The sequence below is a fragment of the Perissodus microlepis genome, chromosome 22 (assembly GCF_051167445.1).
Source record: "Perissodus microlepis isolate ML-2025 ecotype Zambia chromosome 22, ASM5116744v1, whole genome shotgun sequence".
NCBI lineage: Eukaryota > Metazoa > Chordata > Actinopteri > Cichliformes > Cichlidae > Perissodus > Perissodus microlepis.
In genome coordinates this window covers 22813135-22832113 of record NC_140481.1, presented here as the reverse complement: position 1 = coordinate 22832113, position 18979 = coordinate 22813135, and the positions used below count along the sequence as shown (strand labels likewise).

General features: G+C 42.7%; 3 protein-coding genes and 1 non-coding gene across 4 annotated transcripts; all 4 read right to left on the bottom strand.

Moving 5' to 3' along the window:
• Positions 1-232: 232 nt before the first annotated feature.
• On the bottom strand, positions 233-11236 carry ppp1r18 (protein phosphatase 1, regulatory subunit 18). The gene is made up of 4 exons (XM_084919922.1): positions 10853-11236; positions 6543-10574; positions 3722-3940; positions 233-1731 (listed from the first exon to the last, which is right to left on the bottom strand). The coding sequence occupies exons 2-4, from the start codon at positions 10512-10514 to the stop codon at positions 1678-1680; spliced, it is 4245 nt and encodes a 1414-aa protein (XP_084776048.1). The 5' UTR covers positions 10515-10574; positions 10853-11236; the 3' UTR covers positions 233-1677.
• A 586-nt stretch (positions 11237-11822) lies between these two features.
• On the bottom strand, positions 11823-15269 carry nrm (nurim). Its single transcript, XM_084920143.1, has 4 exons — positions 15079-15269; positions 14234-14427; positions 13943-14119; positions 11823-12879 (listed from the first exon to the last, which is right to left on the bottom strand). The coding sequence occupies exons 1-4, from the start codon at positions 15227-15229 to the stop codon at positions 12559-12561; spliced, it is 843 nt and encodes a 280-aa protein (XP_084776269.1). The 5' UTR covers positions 15230-15269; the 3' UTR covers positions 11823-12558.
• Positions 14776-14848, bottom strand: trnak-cuu (transfer RNA lysine (anticodon CUU)). The gene has a single exon. It is a non-coding gene; the product is annotated as a tRNA-Lys (tRNA).
• A 174-nt stretch (positions 15270-15443) lies between the features above and the next one.
• On the bottom strand, positions 15444-17332 carry limd1b (LIM domains containing 1b). Its single transcript, XM_084918651.1, has 7 exons — positions 17151-17332; positions 16939-17040; positions 16801-16868; positions 16636-16698; positions 15831-15961; positions 15631-15682; positions 15444-15527 (listed from the first exon to the last, which is right to left on the bottom strand). The coding sequence occupies exons 1-7, from the start codon at positions 17182-17184 to the stop codon at positions 15444-15446; spliced, it is 534 nt and encodes a 177-aa protein (XP_084774777.1). The 5' UTR covers positions 17185-17332.
• Positions 17333-18979: the final 1647 nt, after the last annotated feature.

The following is an 18979-nucleotide window of genomic DNA, read 5'->3' as shown; positions in this document are numbered from 1 at the left end:
ACAAATACCATATTCCATATTATAATAACTAAAAAGACCAAAAGAAAAAAACACTGAAACTAATAAAAAGAAAATAAAATATTTCCAGATATTAGAAACTGAACTGAATCTAGCAAGTAAAATGAGGAGACTAATAACTGCACCAAAGTGGTATCAAAGGAGTCAGCTCTAAAATAAAATAAACCAAATTGATCGAGTTTAATATATGAAACATGAGTCAAATAGTGGGCTACATAAAAATGTGTCACTTGTATTAACAGCTGAGTTGGTGATGGTGGTGCAATAGTGTGGGGTATATTTTCTTGGTCAACTTTGTGTTCTTTGGTACCGTGAGAATCATGTAAACACCACAGTCTACCTGAGCATTATTCCTAACCATGTCCGTCCCTTTATGACCACAGTGTATCCATCTACTGACCATATCATAAAGCTCATCACTGATGTGCAAACTCAACTGAGTGAAAGAATTAAGGCAGTCCTAAAGGCAAAAAGGGGGTCTAACTAGGTGCTGGCACTAGTACTAACACCAAAGGAGCGAGTGAGTGTAATGCAAATGAAAATGAAATTACAGCATTGAGAAAAGTGTGAAATTTGTTATCAAGCTCATGTGATACAACTGGAAACTCCAGCATAGCTAAAGTGAAACAGAGGAGATTATTTACTGAGCAAAAGGCTTAATACTATATTTTTATTAACTTATGTATTTATGTAGGCGATATTGTAATTGATTTCCTGAGAACATTTTGAGGGGAACCACTCCGATTGGACACGGAAAAGCAGAAAAAAGTCTGTTTGTATCCAGACAAAAAAAGAGGAGCCAACACACTTTTCAGTAATGTTTATTAGTTTTTTTTCTTTTGAAGTCAGGTTCTTCAATCACAGAATTTGCAACTTCTTTTACCAATCAAAACGCTCAATTACAAAAGATAACAAGATTATAAATGGTGCACAGCTGAAAGTCAGATATCAGCTGTAATATGAAGTTTCAGTTTGCTCTTTGTCCTCTCAGGGACTTCCTCTCAGTCTCCACCTCCACCCGAGAAAAATAACAATACAAAACCATTTTTTGCACAGCGGTTGTTCATGCAACAATAAAATTCCATTTAACTCCAATTTAAAAACAATTAAAACTTTCATCACCTCACACATTGCACCAAAACCCGTTCATGCAACACATAACACCTGCTGAGAGGAGCGTTTTCTGAAAGGCTTCAAGCAAAACACATTAACAGATCTTCAGATCATCTGTATGGGCAATTCCAGCAGGCACATGAAGTCAGATGATACAAACATCAAGAGTTCTTCTTTTTCTGTGATGAGGCAGTGCTGACTTAAATTAAGAAGGACATTAACATAAAAGAAACTATCATATATATATATTACCTAGAAAATATAACTCTTATCTGTTTCATTATATTGCATAGACAAGTGATCCTTCATCACCCAGCAGTGCACCGCTGAGGGGTTACATGCTACTACATTCATGTCACTTTCCCTCAGTTTCCCTGAAAATAAACTAGGTGACTTTATCCATGAAGTAAACACAATTATTTGGTCCCTTATTCATCCTGATACTAGAGAAAACAAAACACCACAAGTAATAACAAACACAATTAAAAAATGATCAAAACAGACCAAAAAACAACAATATTGTTCAATAAAATGGTGGTGACCTCATCAGATGGGTAATTTTGGCGAAGGTGACTGGCTTCTATCGAGGGCAAGACTCATCTGAAAAATAGAGACGGAGATGGAAGGTAAATATGGTGAATCTAGGGTCTTTATGTCATTTTAGTTTGTATTTTGAGGTATTCCCATTCACCAAAGGTAACATTTATAGCTTTGTGAGAGCCATAAATGCAATTTTACCTTTCCATTTGCTCTCTAGTATTTACAGTAGCATTGAATTTAAAAATCTTAACCATTTCTTTGTGATTTTTATTTGCAAAAGTTTCATTTTACCAAGCTTGCCCTCATTTCCAACCAGCTGCTGTTTACAAGATATTCAAATTTGGTCAGTTTGTACAGTTAAGGTATATTTTTATTTCCTATATTTTCTAACCTTCATTTAACCTCCTCTTCTGTTGGACTAACTACCCTTGCAGACAGTTCATATATTTAAAAAAAAAAAAAAAAAAAAAAAGGAAAAAAAAAACCCAACTAAACAAAAATGATATACTGCTAGGTTAGCAACCAAGCTAACAGATGCGCTGACTAGCAGCTAGTGTGCTAGCTGCTAGTTTGCACAATAACTCCTAGAAACATTTTTCAATAACTCTAGGGAAATTATGTAAAATCCACAACAGTGACAGGAGAAATATACATGTCTCCAGTACAGAAGAATGACCTGCCAGCATTTATTAAATGTTTAGAAATGTATATTTTTAACGTCACTCTCCCCTTAGCAGCAAAGCTAGCAGCTAGCTAACTTGAAAAGCCTTTTTGCCCCTTCAGTAAATCTTATTTAATAATATTATGTAAATATTGGCGACAAAATGCTAAGGGTAGTAATTCAGCAAACATGGATGAACAATATTGCAAGGAATGTGTATGTATGTTATTTTAATAGAACAATAACTTAGGGTGACCATATTTTGATTTCCAAAAAAGAGGACACTTGGCTAGTCATGAAGAACTTGCTTAAAGAAATATATTTAACATATTTAAACGATGCCTTCTCTGTGTGGTTAATGAATTGTCAAAATAAAATATGTCATATAGGCTTTTGCAAGTCAACAAGTGCAAAAAAAAAACTTAAAAGCCTCTGGAATTAAATAATGGTACAGAAATAACGCCTCATCTGCATAAGAAAAATTACTAGTACTGGGTCGGTATGAGGGAAATTTCTTTTGCAGTTCGTCTGAAAAGATGCACTTGCGCTTTGGGATCTTTTAAACATCATTAGGCGCATTGCTGCGTGCTGTCTGTCCCGTCTGTGAGCGCAGAACAAGCGCTCACAAAGCAGCAGTTCGGGGATGACGTCACACACATGGGTCCTCTGTCTGAATATAGGAAAACCCGGACATTTTTATCAATCTCGAAAATCCCCCCCGGACGCACCGGACAGAACATGAAAAGGGGACATGTCCAGTGAAAAGAGGACGGTTGGTCACCCTACAATAACTAATCTTGTTATTACATGGCTCTGAACAAACTTTAAGTTCATTTTAGCATTTTTGGTCATTTTATGAGTCAGAAAGGAGGTTCTGGGGTACGCTCCTGGGTAACAACATGTGACTGACAAAACATTAACAAATGAGCATCTGGTTTCAGACTCATATAAAGACATCTTTACATTACTGAAGAGACATTTAGTCACCATTTTTCCTTCAGAAATTTCCTAAAAAGCTGGGCACTGTGGTTTTTAGCACACAAGTATTTTTATTTGTGAATTTGTACACATTTGGAGTCTCTTAGAAAAACTACAGTGCCCATTCTTTTCCTACTGAGGAAACATCATGAATTTTGTGTCAGTGGTAAACAATGAAGAAGCATAATGTCAGGCTTTCTTGTTAGGATCAATACATTGTTGGTTTGGGATTCGCGAGTTATAAGACAAGCTCAAGCTTGAGGCACTCAGCCTTCTTCTGACCATAAACCAAAATTCAGCATGTTATCCTTCATGAAATCCAAACCCACAGAGTTTATCAGGGTGTCAGTAAGGCCGAAAAAGACCTCACTAAACGTTGTGTTTTCTGAGCCGTGGGGGTAAGTGACTCACATCTATTACACGCGGTCCCGTTGCAGTTCCCGTACTCCTCGTATTCTTCACCACGACCGCTCCCCCCTCCCCATCACCCTGCTCCTCCTGCACCTCCTCATCCTGCAGCCTCTCCGCGCTCCCCAGGTCCTGAGAGTGGGGATTGAAGAACTGCATGAGGGCCTCCGATGGGTACTCACACACCTGCTCCAGCTTGACCTCGTTAAAACACACCTTCCCCTGCAAAAGTGAATACAGAAAGGCGTGGTTATGCTTTTGATGAATTACATTTAAGCTAATACGCTTTTACATGCTTGTTAAAAAATATAGTATTGTAGCGAAAACCTTCACATTACAGATTTGCAGTAATGCTGCAGTAAAAGTGGAATTATTACAGGGAAAATGTCGGTGTTCCTTTAGCAAGCTGTTTGTTCATCATGTAAACACACTGCAGACCTGGAGAAGGTTTCAGTGTCAGCGAGGTTTGGATGCTGTCAGTGTAATTTTAAGTGACAGCACGGGGCTTAACACAGCAGAAATACACCGTCTGTAGAAGGACTTACTGGCTGAACCCTTCATGCACTCATTGATAACTAATTCTGATGCATATTCAGCCTAAGAAGCTGAAACTGAAGTTTTGGTTTGCCACTTCTCTTAAACTGCTGAAAAGGAGAACAAGGCCCCTGCCTGGCCTGACGGGTGTTTGAGTTTGTTTATTCGAAGGCCGGTGTGGTGTAAAACGCCAGCGCATCCCCACACAGCACGTTTTATAACGACAGCATCTCAGCTCTGAAGCCTGAACGTGCAGCAAACACACCCAGAAGCGCAGACGTGATGTGCACGATAACGGCTTTGCACTAAATGTGGACGGAGCACAAAACAGCTCTGGGTTAGAGAAGCTGGCATGCTGAGGCACAGTAGGCTAATCCTTCCTCCCTGAACCCGATTAACCCAGGCACAGCGGGACAGCAGAGGCACCCGGCGACACAGGGATGGGAAAAGAGCAAGAAAAAGAGCCATAAAGAAGAAAGTTTATCAAGTAATACTTGACTTCAGATTCTCAAAAGTGCACTGCTCCATTTGATAACATGTGACAGCCATGTTTAAGGCCACATCTTAGCAGCATAAAGAAGGATATCTACCACTCCTGGACATATTTTATGCTAGAAAACAAAAAAAAAGTGCACATATGAAAAGAAAACTTAGATGAGAAAGCAGATGAGCCTCTTGCCCTGTGACATGAGGGGGGAAGGGAAGGAAGCCTGACGTCAAACTGTCTGTAGGGCATCAACGTGAGAGCGACAGGTGGTCAGAGAATCACTCAGTGGTCATCACTCACAGAGGCTAAGGAGGGCGGTGCTTATACATGCAGGCAGGGATTACACGACTTATTATAGAGATGCATGCAGAGAATGCATGATTATTTATCTAATTAAAGGCCACAGTAATGCTATTTGGGAACTTTCATTTTCATGCTTTAGGTTACAGGTGGTCCGGTAATGCAACAGTTGAGCATTAGAGTCGCATTTGGCAATTTAAAAATGGGCACCGCGTCACTTCCCTGTGTCGGGCTCTTTGTCGTGCTTGGAGGAAGTCTTAAAAGAGGAAGTGAGCAAAAACATGCAGCGTGACAGGGAGTTTCTATCAGACCAAATAACAAGACTTTAATCCTCTCAGTATGACTGTCAAAAATGTCAGTTTTCCTTCCTTGCGACTTCTCTGCCAGTGAGCCGCCCTTTGATCTGTCTGCAAAACCCTGCCTCGCTTTCTTTCCCATCTCACGCACATCGAGCTCGTAGTTGGCGGCCTGCTGTCAGCGTATACAGTGGGAGGGCAGCGTGGTCAAAAACTGTCTGCCAAGACTCTGGTCTAACTACCAAACCCCTGGTAGGAAACAGCCAAGAAAACACAAAGGGAGATTTGTGTGAGAAGCTGACTCAACAGAAACAACTGAACTGGTACAAGGGAACGAGGAAGCAGACTGAAGGGGGTTACCACCAATCACATTCTTCTAATAGGCAGTGAAAACTGTCAATACAGCCAGATTTATCATTACAGGATGGTGAAAAAAAAAAATTTTTTTTCTGCCCTGCAGAGCAACTATGCCTTCCCCCTCCTGCTCGGATTCACAGAAGTTAAAAAGAGGAAACAGAACATTTAACATGAACTCCAGGAAAATTAATTTACAGGTCCACTGTGGACGCAGGTGTGGTATCGCATGTATTCACAGAGATAAAAGGTCATGTTATGTAGGTAGAGAAAATGCAAAAAAAAAAAAATTATATAGAGAGAGGATGTCTGTCACTGCGGCTTCCTATTTAGCTTTTTTTTTTTTCTCTCCAGTGAAGCCTGCAACATTACTGTCAACCGTCTCTGCAGATGACTATGAAGCATTTAAGTGAGTCCAGTTAACACCAATCATCAAGCACTTTCCTTTATCCATCTGTGGGTTTGCATGCTTCTTTTTAATGATAATAAATCACCCAAATACAATTTTACTTAAGCGTGTAAAGTGTGATATGTAGAAACCGTTATCACAGGATGAAAGTCAAAAATCTGCACAGCACGAGACCGCACAAGCAAATGGCAAAGGAGATCACTTGAGGACTTCATGGCTAAGAATCAAGATGTCGTGCTTGATAAAGCCTTAACCAGCTTAGGTCGGTCTCTGCAACTGTACTCAGTGGAAAGGGATGTTCTCTCGGTGAAAAGGCTTGATGGCGAGGCCCATCGTGCAGGTGACAGCAGGTGATAAACGTTGGTGTATGTCTGATAAACTTTAGAAAGCATGTGGGGACATGTTAAAACAAAGTAACAAAGTAACAACACAGTTTCCACTCACCTTTTTTGGGGTCCCTCTATTCTTGACCAGACACGACTTCTCCAGGTTCTGATATCCACCGATCACCACAATTTCCTCCACAGTTGGATACTTCTTCTTCCCCGGCTCAGTCACAGCGGGGGCTGTCTGGGTCTGCTGCTGTGGTGTTGTCTTCGCGGAGGTTGACACTGCCTGGCCCTGCTGCTGCTGTGGTGGTGTCTTTGCGGGGGTTGACACTGTCTGGCCCTGCTGCTGCTGTGGTGGTGTCTTTGTGGGGGTTGACACCGTCTGAGTCTGCTGCTGCTGGTGTGGGGTCTTCGCTGGGGTTGATGTGGACGCCGAGGGCCGTGCTGCGGATCCCGTTGCCCTTTTTGGTGTGATTGTGATGGTGGCGCCTCGCTTCACTTGGCCCCCGGAGGCACTCCTGATAGAAAAGAGCACAGGTGTCTGGGTGGGTGACGGAGACACACTCGGAGACTGGGCAGGAGATGGCGAGCTTGGGGAAGAAGCCGGGGTCGGGGCACAATCTGTGGCTTTCAGGGAGTTGTCTGGGGATTGGGTCCTGAGATATGAGGGGGTGACTGTGATAGTTTGTTTGGCCTGAGGTGTGGGAGAACAAGCGTGATGAGGAGACACTTTGGGGTTGAGGTCTGGTGTTTCCTGATCCTTCTCCTGGGTTTTAACATCGTCCTTTATCTGATGTGCTTTGAGGTCGTCCTTTATCTGCTGGGTCCGAAAATCGTCCTTTCTCTGTTGCTTTAACACTCTTTGTTGCCCCTTCGTCTCTCTGTCCTTCAGGGAGGTATTTGACGAAGAGTTTTGCGCTTCCTGCTCTTTCAGCTGAAACTGCTCAATCTGCTGCTGTATTGTCTGAACCCCACTAATGTCATCGCCTGTAAATGCTTTGTTGTCCCCCTGCTGTGAGTTCGATATGATTGGCTTCACTTTAACAAGGTGCACAGACGATGAGATGTCCACTGTCCTGTCCCTCAAATACAAGCCCGACCTCGAACCCACGGTTTCCAAGTTGTAGATCCGACTCATGGCTGCGAGAGAGTTGGGAAGAGGCGGCGAAGGAGAGAGAGATTGTGTAGAATCGAGAGGTGATGTGTATTCCTCTACCTCCTCCTCGGAGAGCTCCTTTCCTTCCTCCTCCTCCTGTTCTTCTTCTGTGCTTGCGTTTCGGCCCCTGTCGCGCCTTTGCGGCTCTTCTACATGTTTCACTGGGTCGTCCTCATCCTCAGATATCTGGAGGGCTTCGGAGGTAGCTTCGGAGGCCCTGGCGGTACACTCGCTTATCACTTCCTCTCCTCTGACAGTTTGTGACAGTAGGACAGAAACAGGAAGCTGAGGGCAGGTTTTCAACACGCCGACTTCCTGCGTGACGTCAAACGCAGCCGCGGATGTCTGCGCCGCTGCTTCTTCCTGTCCCTGCTCTGTTTCGGCCGGCCTCTTCTGCACGTGTGCTGTAGCTTCCCACTGTTTTTCTATTTCAGTTCCCCTCTCCTCGTACCTGTCCCCCGCTGTCTGAGTATCACTAATCTCTGCAGCTTCACTCCCTTCACCCTGTCGCTGTTTCTCCAGCTCTCTCTGTCTGATTTTCTCTCGCAGAGACTCTATGCGGCTTAAGGGCTTCCCAATCCTCCAGCTATCCCTCCTCTCGACCTGTCGACCTCCATGACAGTCTTGCCCCTCGCTGCGTTGACACCCAGGCTTTATTTTCTCCACCACTTCTTCTGCAACATAAAACACAGTCCTGGGAATCTGAATCTCCACGGGGCCTGGAGGGTTCCCGGTGGGTGCGCTCCTTTTCGGAGATCTGGGGGTCGAATCATAACTGAGGTTTTCTGATCCTGCTGCTTGCACCTCCTCTTTGCTGTCTTTGTTGCTATAAAAGGTTGTGTCTCCTATTTTTTCTATTTTACTTATTAGATCCTCAGTATGTGGGGATAAAACAGACTGTGTTAGGTAAGGTCCTTGTAGTCTCCAGTCTGCACCTTTATGGAGGGCCCTGTCTGGAATTGTAGAGCCTAAACTGGAGCACTCAGTAAAAGCCGAATCATGTCTGCAGTGACTCTCAGCATCAACGTTGCTTGTTTCGGGTGAGCTCTCTAGTCCATCTTCTTTTTGAGAATCTGTTTTCTCACAAACTTTCACCTCAATCTCTCCCCCTCCCTCTGAATCTTTGTCTACATTCACCTCCCTTTCTAAACTCTTCTCACCTGCCGGTCGCTTCACCTCTCTGTCAGCTCTTGCTTTCCCATCCTGCCTAATCGGCACTCTCCTAGCAAATGATATTCCCTCCGTGTTTTTAACTGAGGCCACCGTGAACCCCACATCCCCGTCTGCATCGCCGACCTTCTCCGTGGCCCTCCTGTCAACAAACTCGACTTTCTTAAGCTGTATACCAAAGTCTTCAGTTTTTACTCTGTGCTTTCCAAATCTGTCTCTCTCTAGAAGTCGTGCACACCCCATCTTCGCTGTGGTTTCCCTCCTTAAGGCAGCTACATCTACCCATGGCGCCACGCTCTCTGAGTGAATCCTCTCGCGAAGTTTTCTCTCGTAAAACCCTTCGTCACCTATCCCATTCTCCTTAGCGCAGATGACTCGATCGGAGAAGCTAAACGAGCGTTTTGGGACACCTTTTAGCAGCGTATTCTTTCCATCTGCCTTCCTCTCCTCGGACTGCTGCTCATCCTGATCTCCTGAGTATTTTCTCCTCCCTGGCTCAAGGAAATTATCTGAGCTTTTGGATCGGGATGGAGGCTTGGGGTGCTCTCCGAATTTACTCAGCAGCTGACTGACCCTCCCTCCTCTCTCCACAAAAACATTATCATCCAAGCTGTCCTTTCTGCTGTCTTTATTAATAACTGTTGCCTGGCCCCATGGTTTCTCCTTCTCTTTCTCTCTCAGCCAGGACACATCTATTCTCAGCTCCCTGCCTATGCTCTCCCTTCTTGCATCCATGCTGCCCTTCATCTCCCCATCCTCTCTCCCTTTTCCCCCTGCACTCCTCTCTTCAGGGCAGGTTGAGGGCTTTATAATAAGAACTTCAGAGGCTCGGATCTCAGTGACACTCCCTCCTCCAGCCAGAATCTCCCTTAGGTCCATCTTCACCCCTTTCTTCTCCGGCTGATCCTCCTCGAGCTTCTCCCGCTCTGCCTCCCTCCATCTACCCTTTCTCTCATCGCTGCCCTTCCTGTCCTGCTCGATGATGATGATATTGTCAGCTCTGATGGTCCGAAGACACGGAATAAGAGGGGAAAGCGAAGAAGTGGGTGAAGGGGTTTCTTTTTCCTCTGTGTCTTTTCTAACTTTAAGAAATTCCTGCTCCCTGACTGCATCCTTAACCAACTCCTTCAGCTGGCTTTTTTCCTTTTGACACCCCTCCCTGCTATTCTCTCTTTCTCTTCCTTGGCTCCTATCCCTGCTCCTGTCTTTTCCCCTCCCCTCACTCAAGTCCCTAAACCTCTCTTTTTTCAGCTCTATATCTCGTCCTCTCCCCAGCTCCCCATCTTGACTCCTGGGGCTTAATTTATCTCTCTCCTTAACTTCTGGCTCGTTCCCTGTTTCTCCATCCCTGCTCTTCCTCCATGCACTCTGCGTGAGAATAAATGGATTTTCATGGACTGGAACTATTGTTTCTACAGACACCTGGCTCACTGGTTTGGGATCTGCATCCAGCCACTGGCCTGGATCTGGACTGAGCGACAGTTCGCTTCCCAGATTAACTGTTACGAAGCTGTCTGTGTCACTCAGACCATCAGAAGGAGATCTGACATCCACTTGCAGCAGACAGCCGTCTCTCTCCTTCTCCCTGTCACCCACATACTCCTGCTTCGCCTTCCTTCTCTGGATGATCCCTCGCTTCCAAGCTGGCATGCTGGCAAACTTCTCCTCCTCCTCTTTTTCCCTCCTCTCTCGCTCCTCCTCTTCTCTCCTCTTTTTCTCCAGAAGGAGTTGTTTCCATTCTGGCAGAGAGGAAACAGACATAACAGAAAAGGTGCCCACTTTTGGATAAAACGGTTCCTCTTCAGAGCCTCTGGGAATCCTCTGCAAAGAATAAAATATTATCAATTTTCTTTCTAATAAACATGCAAAAATAGAAGTTTTGCCACATAAACCCGAGGAACAACTACACCTCATGGTAACATGTTAGCAGGTTTAATTTACATCCAAGTAGGCATTAAAGCACACATTTGACAGTGCAGTCTATTTATCTGTTCATGTTAAAGGATAATAAAATAGCACATGTAATCGAATTAACTCGCAGCACATAATGCATAACCTCAGTTGTAACATATTTAATGAAAATTTTGAATATAACTCACCCAAACTCTTGTTTTGGCAAAAATATCACTGCATCCACGCCGACTTTACATCTCCACTTGTGCGTAAAGCGGTCTACTCCACCATGGAAAACCTCCTTTGCCTGTAACGAACAGATTAATCTGTCCTGTCAAAACCCAACTTTTAAAAAATGATCAGTGACCCAGTCAAGCGATATCGGGACCTGAGTGGAGATCAGAGCAGAAAAACCTCCGTCCTCCGTGCGGTTGTAAATATTTCCAGCTCGAGAGCTGCAGCGCTCTAATCCGATAATTACATTCAATTCCCTCTGGAGAGTTTAGTGGCACACACCATATTGTCGGACCTAAGAAAAGGCGTTTAAAGCACACAGCCGTCTGCCCGGCCACTGACCAGCCCTCCCCCGCCTTTGCTCACCCCCGCGTCCCGCAGGGTTAATTGGTAAAGCGGTGGAGGTGGAGGGCGGTGAAACGGGATGTGGTGTCAGCATGCAGAGCTGCAGCGGGACTTGATTGAAGCAGATCAAACACGATCAGCTCCACTGACAGAGGTGTGTACCCCAAACTACCGGAATATCTTCATTGCTGATTATTCGCATTTTTATTTTTAAAAAATATTTTCTAGCGTCTCAGATGTAGAAAACCTACAGTCAAAAATGTTATTCATGTTTATTCATATTCATAAACACGAGAGCGTTTAGATGGATATGAAACTTTCCCCTAATTACAAAAATCCCTCAGGTGTACCCAATAAGTTGGCCAGTGAGCATATATATCGATCTATACCCTGTAAAATAAAATAAAAACAACAACAAAAAAACATCTCCTGGCTCGGTTATTAAAGCTGTAGTTCATCTGTGATATATCAGCTTTAAAATTAAATAAAAACAAACAAACAACAATTTAAATCAAACATCTGCTCCTTAAACTCTTAAAACTTGACTCATAAAAATAAAAAATAAACCTAAAAAAAGACACAATTTACCAGGACAAGTGAACTTTCCACTTTTATTTAACATGTTTTTAAAAATACTGAAAGCTGTCACTGTAATTACAGTAAGGCACACATGGGGAAAACATTAGTGTAAAAAAACATACCAAATGAGACATTACAGTACTTTGAGAATCCACTAATACTAATACTGGCTGCCTTGATAATACCTTATTTATCAAGCATGATAAACGTTAAAAGTAGTTTGTTCGATACGTTCAGCTTCACGTCTTTAAACAATCGGTTTGTTCTCACCGTCAAGGAAAAGCGTTGAAGGAGATACATTCATTGTAGCAGAAACATTGTCACTTTGTTCTGTCACAGAGCAGAAAAAGAAAAAAGCTTTTACCAGTGTAAAATCTCAGTGAAACGTCGTTTTTCAAAGGAAAGATAAACCTGAAATTAGCTTCCAGAGAAACACAGTGTTAATGTACTTGTCTTGGGCACTGTAACAGCCAGTAAAACTATACAGTAAAACAATTTCATTTATTAAAAAATATTCAGTATAAAAATGTTTCAACCTAATCAAAATTAGTAGTTTTAAGAAAACTGACACCTCTGTACGAGCAGGGGGGGGCGGCTGTGTTTTCACACGATGGCATAAACTGTAATAAAATACATTTGAAATGACAAAATCAGCAGACATCAGGCTCAAGAGGCCTACAGAAACTCTTTTGTAGTCAGTTTTAAAACATTATTTATGACAGATTCAGATCAAAGCACTGGGACGACCTCTGCTTCACTTCTTCTTGTGGTCGTCAGTGTCCTCGTTGGGCGTGGCGTCGGCGCTGCCTCCGTGTGGCTGCGCAAAGAGCTGCATCTTACTGTTGAGCTGCACGCACAGGTAGGCTAAATCCTGTTTGTCCAGAGAGTGCGCCAGAGCCAGGTAGGCCGACAGAGCCCCCGCCAGCAGGAGCCTGTCCAGGGATAAGGCCGGCAGGAGCCACAGCACCACACCCAGCTCCAGGCACACCGGGTGGCGCAGGTGGGACAGGAGGCGCTGGGCACGGGGCGACTTGTGAGAGAGGGGGTCCCCCAATCCGAGACAGTCGTAATACACCTGAGGGAGGAGGTTAGTCAGTAAATGAAGTTTATTCATGCCCATACACACGCTCTCCTCCGGGAGCACCGAAGTTACTGATCTAAGTAATGCAGATTACTTGGGTCAGTATTGTAATCTCTATTGATTTATTAAAAGGGCATTTCATTAAAATGTAATTATAAGATGGTGGTGGAAAGGGTCAGAGTCATTAAATACGGAGTAAGGCCCAGAGCACCAGGTGACAGGTGAAACAGGTGAAACATATAGATGTTAATAACCGCTGTGTGAATGATTAACTGAGACTGGTCCACCCATTGAGGAGGGACTAGGTTACGCTATTATCATCATAATTCTTTCAAAACAACTTGATTGGACGCACAGCAATGTGTCAAGGTATTCAAGAGGCTAACTGAAAACATTCACTGATGACTGGCAGATGCAGCCCACAGATAGATCAACATTTCCATGTAAAATAACCCTAAATTCTCCCAGCGACACTTCTTAAAAGCTGGTTCTCAAAATTGTCAAAATGTGTGCACCAAGGCAATACTGGCACCACACTAGCACCGCTTTACTGGAGGAAAGCCTTTACATTTGGGGACGGAGGTTCACTTCTCAGTGCAGTAAAATCTTTCAGTCCTGCTCAGCCACAACAGTGAAAACTGATTAGGGTTGTGATTCATACTGATGGGTGCTGAAAATTAAAACCTTGAAATTCCTCCCCATGTGATGCTCAGTTTGAACTTCAGCAGGTCTACATGCCTACATGCACTGAGCTTCTGCCATGTGATTGGCTGATTAGATATTTTTGTTATTGACCAGTTGAAAAGCTGTACCTAATGAAATGGCCAGGGAGCATATGTGCAGTAAATATCCATTTGCTTCTTGTTGTTTAACAGCACAATATTTTAAAGTGGTGTTAATTAATTCTTTTAAGGAACACCAACTAACCAAGCAGTAATCAACAACCACAAATAAAGCAAACTGTAATCATAGATTTTTTTTAGTATTTTTAGTTGAGCAACCTCTGATTTTCCAGCATCTGAAAGCACAAACATGTGCATTTTCTTTTGATCCCTACCTGCTTGATGCCCAGTAGTTCTGGGTAATCAAAGATCATGAGGATGCTGCAGATGATGGCCCAACAGAGGAAGTGCAGCGAGAAGCAGAGCAGGGGGAACCAGACACTCCAGGGTGCCTGACGCACTGACCACAGGCAGGGGGCGTTAGTCACAGGCTGCCAGTAACGCATCAAGATCTAACACAGGAAACAGAGCAATGATGCACACTGAAAGGTGTGATTAACACTAAGGGAGGAGTAAGTTATGCTTCTATGTAACAGTAAACACTCAGAGAAAGGGCGCTGCTGTACCTGGAGGGCGAGTGCTGTGGTGAAGCAGTATGCCGTCCTGTTGAGGGGCCCCAGCACTGACTGCAGGGCCTGTTTGACAGGCAGCCAGGCCAGCAGGCTGTGCTGCACGATGAAGAGGGCCAGGAGCCCCAGATCCACAGCAAGAGCCCTCAGAACAGAGCTGTCCCGCAGGGCCACCGACCATGGTATGGAGTCTTAGCCGTGGGGAATCAGAGGAAAAAACGTCACTTTAAAATTGACGGCAATCCTAATAACATAATTACTGTTAATAAGCACTCATTGAAAATGCCACAAAAAAACAAAAAACAAAACAGAAAATCGAACGTTACCACGAATAGCTAATTAATCTAATTAACAAACCCAGTATTCCTGCTCACCTGAAATCATCTTTCAAACACTCGCCCTTTGGTCGATATTTGATATTGGCGATAAGCAAACTATGCTTTTAAGCCCGTAATGATAATTTTCGTTTTAGTAAACAGAATAAAATAGCCATAATAATAAAAACAGCCCTACAAAAACATAAGAAAAAAAAATCTCACCGCCCAACGTGGGGCTCGAACCCACGACCCTGAGATTAAGAGTCTCATGCTCTACCGACTGAGCTAGCCGGGCGCTGGTTCTAAACAGCCGCCCAGTGGCATTTACAGCACATAAGGAGAACGTAATAATTGAATTATATGACGTATATGAATTTAACATTCGTTAAATTATATTTATATAACCCTTTACAGTAATTTTTTCCATAGCCAAAAAGTATATGAGGTATTTAAAGGTTTTACAGATATCGCCTCCACCAGTGTTTGGTAATCGCTCCTGGCCGCCTGCCGCTTACGGGAACTTACCTCGACAGAGTGTCGTCTCCCCCGTGATGTTATGGTAAATGGCTCGAAACGAGACAAACCGAATGAGATCTGCACCGGATATGAAAACAAACGCAAAGTTTAGCAAAGACGTAGTGCAGAGAGCCAAGCCACGTACCGTGACTGACGCCATTATCAGTGCTTATCGCGAACAGTTCCGGGAGATGGGAGGTGGTTGTAGTACCCGATTTAGACACAAGGTGGTGCTAGTGTGCGGCGAATGCTGCCTACAGGTGGAGGTGCATCAGAGGAGACACAGATCCACACACAAAACTAAGGAGAAACAAATAGCAGGAGTGAATGACTTTATTAGGGTATCTTATTAAGTATCACAGAATCTGTCTTCGTTAAATGAGGTTAACACCAGGCCTGTAGCACTCTACATGGTAGTTTCTGTCACAGGATGTCACTCGAATAGACTCTGTGGATCCCTGAAAAAAAAAGAGATAACAAAGCACTCAGAGTGCTTCTTTGTGAAATAATTTGCTGTGAATTGAATGATCAAATATTTTGCATAATTTCTGTGAAGCTCACTTCTGTTGGGAGTATCGGCAACCTGCAGGCAGCACAGCGGGGAGCCTGGACCCTGAAACCGTGAAGAAGTTTCAGTGAAAGTTCACAGAGGTTAAAACATGAAGTCAACAAAGGTGTGAGTTTTCTCCTGTTCAGCCTGTCTGGCAGGGTTTCCCCCTTTGCTCTTGAAAAGGACTATTGTTGCTACATAAAACACCCACCTGTGGTAGTCGCTGACACAGTAGATCCTGCGGTGTGAGTCGACAGCGAAAGGCTGATCCTCCAGGCTCTGTCTGCAGACGACACAGCGAAAGCAGGATGGGTGGTAGGGTTTCCCACGAGCCTGCAGGATCTGATCATCCATTGTAATGTCAGTTTCTTGCATGTGACACCACACATATACTCACAGTGCTGAGAAAAAGTATTTGACCACTTCCTGGTTTCTTAATTTTCTTTGCACATTTGTCACATTTACATGTTTCAAATCATCGAACAAATTCTAATATTAGACAAAGATAACCTGAGTAAAACATTTCTATGAAATGCTGTGTTAGTTTTATGCCAGACGCCTTTGAAATGGCTTTGTAACCCTTTACAGACTGATAGATGTCAGAGACTTTGTTCATCAGCTGTTTCTTTAGATCGTGACATGATGTGTTACATTTCAGGGTTTTTTGTTTTTTGTTTTTTTTTATCTTTCTCCACTCTCTCAGACAGATGATTTCTTGATTCAGCAGGTCGGGCAGTAATCGGGCCTGAGTGTAAAAAAATTAAATGAACTTAGTTTTCCCAAATAAATGTTGTCAAATGTAGGGCAGGCAAGGTTGAACAGCTTTTAATCCGTTAATAAATGAAAAGGTAATTTAAAAACTGCATATTTATTTGGGGTATTGTTTTCTAATATTAAAATGTATTTGATGATCTGAAACATGTGTGCGTGACAAATATAGAAAAAAAAAACCTAAGATCAGGAAGGGGGGAAATGCTTTTTCACAGTACTGTTTAAGTAAATAAATTAATAGTTACCACATCTGTGATTAAAAAGCCACAGCTGTTACACACTTCAGGGGACGGATGAACTCCAGAGAACTGCAGAAAATACCACGAGTACCAGCAAAACACCACCACCCAAATAGATTAGGCATTAAAGTTAATCTGTCATTTTACAACCTATTAAAAGAACATACTTACCAAAAAGTCATCCTCACAATATATCATCCCTGACACTGTGTAGAAAGGCTTGCCACTGAGCGTTTTACCTGAAAACATGCAAAAGCTTAAATATGTAGACCGTTATACATCACATGCATTCACACGAGGAGAGCTCACTGCAAACGCTGCAGATGAAGCACGCGCTGTGGAATAAACGTCCCATCGCCTGACACGCTCGACCTGCTCTGTAGACAGCTTGATTGCATCTCGTGCAAGTTCCTGAATAAACATGAAGAATAAATGGAACAACTGGCAGCACACCTGAATAATAAAATCAAGGCTAATCCACCAAAAAAAAAAGGTGAATATTAAGTCTTTTCCATTCTTACCAAAGTAAACACTGTCACTGTAACTGGGATTCATCTCAGCACCAGTTTGCCCACTGCTCTGAGTCTGCAGCACGGCTGTCTGGAGGTCTAATTTTATGTGCAGTGCAGACAGCTGTAAGAGGAGCTGCTCGTTGGGTTTATGAGAAATTGCTCTCTGCCTTTGCTCTCTGAAGGGCAAAATCTTAAGAAATGACTCCTCCGAGGCGGCTGAAAAACTTTAGACAGAAAGTAGTTTTGTGTGAAAGAAAACACAAATAAAGGAGTAAAAGTACTTCAATTATGTACTTATACAGTATTTAAATAGCTGTTTAATGTTTTTAAAAGTGTCTAATGGTGGAGTACATATTAGAAAAAGAATAAGTGCCGTTTTTTAGGTTTTTGAGGTTTTTCTGTTGCAGCTACTGTGAGAACTTTCAGTTCTAAGCAGCTCTCTATTTAAAAACGGTATTCTCGGGTAAGCTAAGAGTTGAAATGTGTCAGAGCAGCAGAGGAAGGAGCCTGAAGGTGAAAAAGAACCTGCAGCACATTCAGCCACAGCACTCACATTGTGAGGACCATGGTTTAAACACCTGACTCCTACGTGTTTATACGGCAAAAACTACAGTCAGCTACAAGATAAAAACAGCCATTCATACTAACAATGTGTGAATACTGGATAATGGATGTTGAATATGGAGTGAAGGAGGACATGCAAAGAGTTGGTGTTATTGTAGGATGTGAGGGTAGGCAAAATTTCCATCAGTCTTATTGATAACTATAATTATTATTATTATATTTTAACACTCACAGGAACTCCTTTTACTTTAAACCTGCTGGTTAAAAAAATCTCCACTTTTACTCGATAAGATTTTGATAGAATAGAATAGAACAGAATAGAATAGAATAGAATAGAATAGAATAGAATAAACCTTTATTATCCCACGGATGAGAAGATTTCGGTGTTACACAGCTCTTATAGCAAGGGGAATACAAGATATAAAAGGAAGACACAAAGTGGACCTATATACATAAGCAACTGAAGTTCATATATGCAGGTAACAATGTACAGAAATATGTATAAAATATAAAAAAAACATGTATAAAATGTGCAGTGAACAAACAAGCTGGTGAGTAAGATGACCCTTTAAGGATGTTAAAGGAAAGCTGAGAGTTTCAGCACTTCTTAATGGATTTCCTTTTTAATCAAAAACTGAAAATAAGAAAAGAAATAAATAAGAATGTTTTTATATGAGTAATCTAAATATTTAGAAACTGGAAAAAATACAAATATCTTCAGAAACAACTTCAGAGCTCAACTTTTAAGTGAATCCAAAAGAATAAAGTACTATAGTACATGCCTGAGTCTTATATTTTGGCAGCCTAAATGTGCATTTTTAAATATTGAGGAGGAGCAGTGAAGCCTTTTCTGGGATCATCTGTCTTGTGATACTGCCCTCATGTGGAAGCCTTAGGACTTTCCTCTCATAAGTCGGTCACCAAAACCAGACACGCCCAAAGAGCCAGAAATACCTGCACCAGGTAAACACCGACTGGTTGTAACTGAACAATAGAGATCTGTTTGTTTGGTTTTTTAAGTGGCTCTTTACACTTATTAACCTTTAATATTTGGTCCTTAACCCTCCTCTTTTATTTTAAAGTCTTTAATCTTTCCAATTGACAATGACAGCTTGTTATTATATTGTAAGTGTATTACAGCACGGTCATTTAAAGTTGCTTGTGTGTCTCCATTAGCTTCCACGCAGAGAGGATAAAGAACAGAAACTCATGCAGCTCGTGTTTTGGATCTACGGTTACAGTTGGAGCAGGGGAGGGAGGGATGGAGGGAGGGA

What these genes read in the sequence shown, in the direction of transcription:
- ppp1r18 (XM_084919922.1), bottom strand. Translation starts at nt 10,514, where the DNA reads ATGTCTGTTTCCTCTCTGCCAGAATGGAAACAACTCCTTCTGGAGAAA. An exon ending in ATAGAGGGACCCCAAAAAAG is followed by an intron (nt 3,941 to 6,542) that starts GTGAGTGGAAAC and finishes TCACTTTTGCAG; the next exon opens with GGGAAGGTGTGTTTTAACGA. An exon ending in CGGGACCGCGTGTAATAGAT is followed by an intron (nt 1,732 to 3,721) that starts GTGAGTCACTTA and finishes TCTATTTTTCAG; the next exon opens with ATGAGTCTTGCCCTCGATAG.
- nrm (XM_084920143.1), bottom strand. Translation starts at nt 15,229, where the DNA reads ATGGCGTCAGTCACGGTACGTGGCTTGGCTCTCTGCACTACGTCTTTG. An exon ending in GGAGACGACACTCTGTCGAG is followed by an intron (nt 14,428 to 15,078) that starts GTAAGTTCCCGT and finishes CCCACGGCTAAG; the next exon opens with ACTCCATACCATGGTCGGTG. An exon ending in CCACAGCACTCGCCCTCCAG is followed by an intron (nt 14,120 to 14,233) that starts GTACAGCAGCGC and finishes TTCCTGTGTTAG; the next exon opens with ATCTTGATGCGTTACTGGCA.
- limd1b (XM_084918651.1), bottom strand. Translation starts at nt 17,184, where the DNA reads ATGAATCCCAGTTACAGTGACAGTGTTTACTTTG. An exon ending in GCTTTTTAATCACAGATGTG is followed by an intron (nt 15,962 to 16,635) that starts GTAACTATTAAT and finishes ATGGATGATCAG; the next exon opens with ATCCTGCAGGCTCGTGGGAA. An exon ending in TGCCGATACTCCCAACAGAA is followed by an intron (nt 15,528 to 15,630) that starts GTGAGCTTCACA and finishes TTTTTTTTTCAG; the next exon opens with GGATCCACAGAGTCTATTCG.